At 37.0% G+C, this 7,128-nt stretch overlaps 1 protein-coding gene across 1 annotated transcript in view; it reads left to right on the top strand.

Moving 5' to 3' along the window:
- The first annotated feature begins 232 nt into the window (after window positions 1-232).
- The window catches only part of NXPH2 (neurexophilin 2), a 112,845-nt gene continuing 105,949 nt past the window's right edge, over window positions 233-7,128 (top strand). The window contains exon 1 of the mRNA XM_025405114.1: window positions 233-390. Coding sequence (XP_025260899.1) covers window positions 340-390 — 51 coding nt within the window. The 5' untranslated portion in view covers window positions 233-339. The remainder of the gene's footprint in view (window positions 391-7,128) is intronic.

Genomic DNA, 7,128 nt, shown 5'->3' with positions numbered 1-7,128 from the left:
CAGCGCTCACCCCGAGTCCGGCCAAGCCAGAGAGTCCAAGGCGCGACTGGAGCCCCCTGCCGCGTGCCAGAGCTCCAGCGGCCTCGCACGCTCTGTGCCGGCCCCCTCCAAGGAGGGGCGCGCGGGGGCCCGGAGAGACACCTCCGGTCCGCCCACCCTCCCCCTTCCCCGCCCGCCCACCCACCCGGCCCGAGCTGCGCTGCACCGCGCAGCACTCGGATTCCGGGAGGGAAGCGCCGCGCTGTGTCCCTGGCGTCCTCAGTCCTGCCCCGCGAAGTGGAGATGCGCGAGAGGCAGGCGAGGGCGCGCAGCTCGTGAGAAGCCGCGCCAGCCGGCACCATGCGCCTGCGGCCACTGCCTCTCGTGGTGGTCCCCGGCTTGCTGCAGCTGGTGAGTGCCCGGCCCGCGCGCAGCCCCATGCGCCGGGGACGCGTTTCGGCGGGAAAACCGCGCAGGCGGCTGACTTGGAGCCCAGCCTGGGCCTGCTTGGGACGTGGGGTTGGGGACGCGAGGAGGGCAAGGAGTTTTGGGTTGCCTTAGAGGTCGAAAGGAAAGAATTTAAGAATGGAATAGAGGGGATCTAGAGGCGACTGAGGTGCTTAGCACGGGTTGGAACTCGAGCGCTGGGGTAAAGTAAGCAGAAGGTGGCCAGGAAGTAGGTCCGGGAAAAGGAAGAGGTTTATTGGTAAGCGGTCAAGGAGAGGATGGGAGGTAAATGGATAGAATGAGAAGGGGCAGAAAGACCTTCCTCCAGTTCACAGTTCGAGAGGCTTGGTGGTGTTTATTTTTCACGTGGTGTTTTGCCCAGATGCACACAGACACTTCTTCCAAAGCACAGCATAGTGCATGCATCCTCGTTCTCAGAGCCAGCTAGTGGCGGCTTGCTGGGGGAAAACTTAGGCAAAATATGGATTTGGGGGACAGCTTGGATTTCTCTTCGTTTTCCGTCTGGCGCTGGGGACTGGGATGGGGTTTTCTGCCAGCTGGGGACACGGGATGTAACTTTCACGCCCAGCTCCGCGCAGGAGCCCCCTCTCGGGCATCTCGAAGCTGTCTTTTCAGGGAGACATCTCCCGCCTGGTCTGGGTGACTCGGGGGCGCTGAGGAATAAGAAAGATGTTAAAATGTGGTTTGGGGTTCGCGTTGTCACTCTCTTCGCTCTTCCCGCGAGGCGCCACCCTCTCCTCCTCCTGATATACGCCTGTATTCTATATGCATGGCTAATTACAGTTAAGGGAAAACCAAAGTAAGACCTTCAAGAAGAAACTTTTAAAGTAAAATTACAGAAGCGGAGTGTTTTGGCTGGATCAACCTCTGTGATGGATTTCTTCTGGTCACTTAGCACTTGCCTTGATACGGTGCTAGTAAGAGGGCTTTCTCCTGATGCCATAGTTTCTTGGTCCTCATACTTAAGACTTTGCCCAAGCACTTAGAAGATGTCAATCTGTTCTCTTTCTCTCTCTCTAGTTCTCTTTGTCTCTTTCTTTTCCTATTAGAGGGAAAATCTAGTAACTTTGAAAGTTTCTCTATTATATATATGATATTGTTAAGGCAGAGGCACTTTGCAAGTTCTGAGGGTGGAAGGAACTCTAAAAGGTGAAGAGACCACTGAGATGCCCGTGGTCCATGCTTGTTACGGTGGAGATGAGCTTCACCTGCACAGCGTTAACTCAGAAAGTCTTCAATGGCATCAAGAAGAAAATGCAATGATATTCCCAAATATCCTTGAATGAGCCATCACATACTGGCTATGTACGATACTGCATGTTAAAATACATTTTACATCTTAGACATTATGAATCCAAAACATATGCCACATTAATCTTTAGTATCCCTTGCTTTAATTTTTTTTTTTTTTTTTAGTCTGGATTCTAATAAAAGATGATCTAACAGAGCAGCATTTATATGCTGTGTGTAAGTAAAAGCCTGGGGAAATCAGGTATTTTTGTGGGGGTCTTCAGAATATCTTTACGAATCTTAGTTCATTAATTTTGCATTTAATAAACATGAACTGTGTGCTCTGTAAACACTGTGATAGGCTCTTAAAGATGAGAAAATACATTTGTGCACGTGTCGGGGAAAAGTTCTCATCCCAGCTACTATATGGGAAATGTTAGAATTTTTTTTTTCCGCACCACCATAGCTAATAAGGAATAGGAAATACGTCTTGAAGGGATTATATGCTCTCCTTGAGAACTAGATTCTAATATTACAGCATGGATTGATTGATTCGCTTTTAAGAAAGCTTATGTCAAATTCGAATCCATTTTGGGATTGTGCTTGGGTTGTAATGTTTTTCTCCTGGAGCGCTTTATCATGGTAAGTGAGGTGGGGAGCTGCAGCCCTGTTGATAAGCACACATTCCTTACGCTGCCATCCCTTCGGACAGTAAAAGGCTGTTTACATTCTCCACATTCTTAGAGCTGTTGCCAGCCTTATAACACAAGGGAGTTAGAATGTGAAAGGAAAACAGAGTGGCTGAGCAGATCTAAATTGAAATATTCCCCAATCCCACCACATGCCCCACTCCAGTAGGTCTCAAAAAAGACAGATCATAATTTGCTCATTTGGATGGCTCATAGTTTTGTTCTACCTTTTTCAGCTGCTATTGAACTTCTTTGTTAAATCCTAACAGCAAGGGGATAAAATGTTTTCTAGATGTGAAATTAGTCTTTTACTTTTCTAGGAACCACATGTACTCAAAAAAATCTGCCCTTTGCTGACATAAGGCTTTTTTAAAAAACAATTTTTTGGTGAGGGAGGAGTGAAGTTACCTTGTTGTCGAAATTGGATTTTACTTTTCCATCTGCACTGCCAGCCAGAAGAACATACTTTAAAAATATATTAAATATTTTAAAAGAGCAATGGATTCATTCGGGCATATCGAACATTTAGTGATATGAAAATTACCTTTTTTTTTTCTGAAAGCAGTTACAGGGAGTTAAGCCCAAATAAGTCACTAACTACGGTTATATATAACATATATAATACATACATATATATGTATATAATACAGTCACAATTACTATAATTTTTTTAACCTGTTTATGTGATGTTTAAAACTTCTAAGAAAACAGTAACTGGAATTGGTAAATACTGCAGGTAGCCTAGGAAGAATGTGTGTCTGTTACCTGTCCTTGCCCAATTTTCCTGACCTGTGTATCGTGCTTTTAACAGACAGGTGGCTATAGCTAATTAATGGGATTACTATTTGCAATATTTAAATATCCATCTTGAACGTATTTCTTTTTTAAAAATTCTTATTCAGCGACATACTCTTATAAAGAGTATTAAGAGCACGTTATATCTTTTCTGCCATCTAATGAAGAAAAAATTAGCATTTGAAATGAATATTATAACAAACTGCGTGTTGTTTCATCATGATACAAGGTAAAGACTTCACCAGATGTCAACTGTTTACAGATTTGCATGATGATTTGTAACTGGTAATAAGTGTGATTTTTTTGTCTTTAAGTAAAGTGAAGATTATAAAAAAGAATAAATTTTAATTTAAATGAATGATTAACTAGTGTTTAAGATAAAATTTAGAGCTGATTTAAAAAATCAGTTTCTTACACATTTCACCTTGTTTTACTGTGATACAATGCTGAGTTTACAAAATAAAGTATCAGTTAAAAGCAATGTAAGTTGGGAAATTTTTAGAATCCTATAAAATCAGATCCTTGTGATGAAAGATGGTAAAATCTTAGGCTCATCCTTATAGTATCACATAATTTATTAAGGGTACTTACATTTAAAAAATTAATAATTTTAATATTTGTTTAGTCTGATGATCCAATTTATTTCCTGTTCTGTATTTACAAGAATTGATAACTCTTTACTATCTTTCATTCAAAAATGACAATTTTCCTCATACAGCCTTGATCAATAAATACTGAAATAGTATTTTCCAGTGCTGGATCAATAGTCGTCTGTTGGCTATATGAAAATGTGAAGAAAAAACAACAACAACAACAAAAAAAAAACACCACTATATCATTATTATGACTTAAAGTTGGCTGCGCATTAAAATTAACTCCTCATTATAAGCATCATTATTTTAGACATTTTAAAAAATGAAAATTAAGATTAGACAATTAAATCCTCGGTTCCAGCCACCCACCTCCCAGTAAAAGTTGTATTCCCTTGGTTTATTCTGATATTATGTTATCTGGTCCAGTTTTAAATGGCTTCCATACAGAAAACTGACTCTTTGGGGAATCATTTTATTGTTTAGTTTCTGAATGGAAAAGAAAAACTTTTTTAACCTTTGTTCTATATTCTTTCGTAATTTTTTCTTATTTATTGTTTTTGATTAATAATTGGAATGCTAAATAAGGCAGAAAGCTTTTTTGAAAAATCTTTTAGAGGTTTATATTGTCAGCTTAAAATATGTAGTTCTTGCCATCAAATGTATTAAGAAATGTTGGTTTATATAAGACATTGCCCACTTTTTATCTATTAAAGAGCTGATCAATACACCTTGAATGATTCAGTCGTTTAGTGGTAGCAATCAAAGATGAATATAAATGTGTCACAGGTTTGTGATTTTGTAAAAGCTCTAGACTGTCTCTTACTGTTTACATATTCTGCAAATTCTTTTACCTGAAGCGTCACTGGGAAAGATTTGAAAAAAGAATTATAGCCGCACACTCAAGTGCTTACAGTTAAGGCTGTGTCAGCGTTTCTGTAAAGAATTTCATTTCTATCTTAGCCATAAGCATTATTGTTGGTTAGAAGCTGGCATTTAATATCTTGATTTGGAAGTGAATTATTTCAAAACTGCTTTAAAAAATTGGTCCATATGATTTTGAATGCTCCCCATATGAGGCTACTCTCTAGGTATCCTTATAGTATGCAGGATGGTGATTTAACAAACTAATTTCTATATTATTGACTTTGTTACTAAATTAACAAGCACAATCCTATGGTTTTGACTTCCACAATCGTTATAATTTAAGTTGGGATATGTTTAAATGATTTTAGATAACCTTTTCCCAGTTAACATATATATTGTACTGCCGTAAGATTTTCTAACACTATTTCATCATAAGTATTTTTAATTATGCCAAAATCGGTGCCTTTTTATAAGTCTTTATTTACTAATGCATTTTTTTATTAGTTGTGATTTGATTAATGAGATTGATGACAACTCGATTCTTTATTTCAAAATCCTGCTAAATACAAAAGGGATCTAAAGCAATTTACAGTATAAGTTGTGTTATAGATTTTCATATTACAGGAAGAATCCTAAGATGTGATTGACTGAAAACTTCTATTTTATGTTATTTTTTAACTTATGAAAATCTAGATTAAAACTCTCAAACAAGGGTTTGACTCATTATGCTGTAAGATTGGTATGTAATAAGGAATTATCTTTCCTTGTAGAATTACCATTAAAAATGAAATTTCCATTATTTAAACCCAAGTGTGGTAGGAAATATTTTTCTTTTTCTTAGTGAGATCATTCACAAAATCAAATCGTTGTATCTAAAACTGCCATTCTTGTGCTCACTTCAGCAGCATATATACTAAAATTACCATTCTGGTTATTTTTTCCTTTCTTAAATGGTAAGACAAGTGAGACATTTTATAAACTTAAACTACAAGGATAATAACGCTGACTTAGATTTCCATATGCTTACATAATTTTAAGTTTCTTTCACACAATTATCACATTCTATTCTCCCAATAAGACTAGAAGATAGAGAAGGATATTTTAAATGTTTCCATTCATGTTTTGGAAAGAACAATGGATTTCATGTCAAAAGACTTAGAGTCTATTTCTGAGTAAGTCGAACATTCAACAAATATTTGTTCACTCAGTTTTGATCCAGACTTTACACTGAGACTAGAGCAGGCGGTGAGAACATAGCAGTCAACAAAACAGAACTGGTCCAAGTGTGTGAGTGTGTGTTTATGTGTGTATGTGCGCACCTGTGAATGTGTATGTGTCTTGGACAGTTCGTTTAACTTCCTGAAACCTTTCACCTATAAAATGAAGTCATTAATGACAAAGTAGATAAAAATTTGTTTTTAACATCTCTCCTTTATAAATATATTGTAACGGGGTTCTGAATTTTTCTTCATATGATTTATGTCTTTAGTTACTGTATATATATGTTACATATAAATGTAGTTGTTTTAAATATACATTTCACATGTATTTTATGCTGTTAACCACATCACAAGTGATTTATATACGTAGAAGTAGATTTAAAACACTACAAGACAGATTACTATATCTGTGCTTATGGAAAAGGAAAATTTAGTAGAACTAGGCAGAGAATTGATGAGCACTTACTTAACATATAATCAGCAAAATCAATAAAAAATTAAATTAAAATGGTGCATTCAGGGATTTTCTCCCCCCATACCATTTTAAATTGTAAACTCCTGACATCTAGTCATTGCGTCAATTTAAATAAGCGGCAAATTAACTCTCAGTTAAATTATAATTATTAAGATAAACATTACAGATTAATACTGTTCTTCAACCAGAAAACTAGCAAGAGACTTTTGTATGCCTGAATAGAATACAGGCTATTTAAATCAGAAATACTACAATGGTTTCAGGAATTCACATGTAAATCTTACAAAATTTTAAAAATAAAACAAACAAAAAACTGGCATGTGAGACCTACCAAAGATGGAGAAAATCGTCGATGATCCTAACCTTAGGAGAAAATCCAAGTGAAACAGAAAGACTAGCTAGTCCTCGGATTCAGCCCAACTGTAAACACTGTAAATGCCTCTACAAATGAAACTTGATTTAGAGATATTGCTGTTTTTTTTTGCCACATAAAGTGATTCTAAGGTCATTAAAAACAAAATTTACATAAATTGTGTAAGTCTCTTCATGCAAGAATATGCAAGACTATGATTTTCAAGCTTTTTCATATATAATGATAATTTTTAAATTTCATCAATTTAAGTTATATAGCAGGTATATTTATTCACCCAAAGCAGTAATTTAAGAAATAGTGTGTATTATTCAAAGGGAAAGAACACATATGTGGTAAGGCTGTTAAAAACATATGTGATTTCTGTTCCCAAATTCCATTCCCCATTTGTGTGTGTAGACAACTACTGAAAGTGGTTGATTAGTATGAAAATCTGTATGATCTT

Source organism: Theropithecus gelada, chromosome 12, assembly GCF_003255815.1.
Source record: "Theropithecus gelada isolate Dixy chromosome 12, Tgel_1.0, whole genome shotgun sequence".
NCBI classification, from domain to species: Eukaryota; Metazoa; Chordata; class Mammalia; order Primates; family Cercopithecidae; genus Theropithecus; species Theropithecus gelada.
The sequence above is the reverse complement of the archived record's forward strand: the minus strand, read 5'-3'. Positions and strand labels throughout refer to the sequence as shown.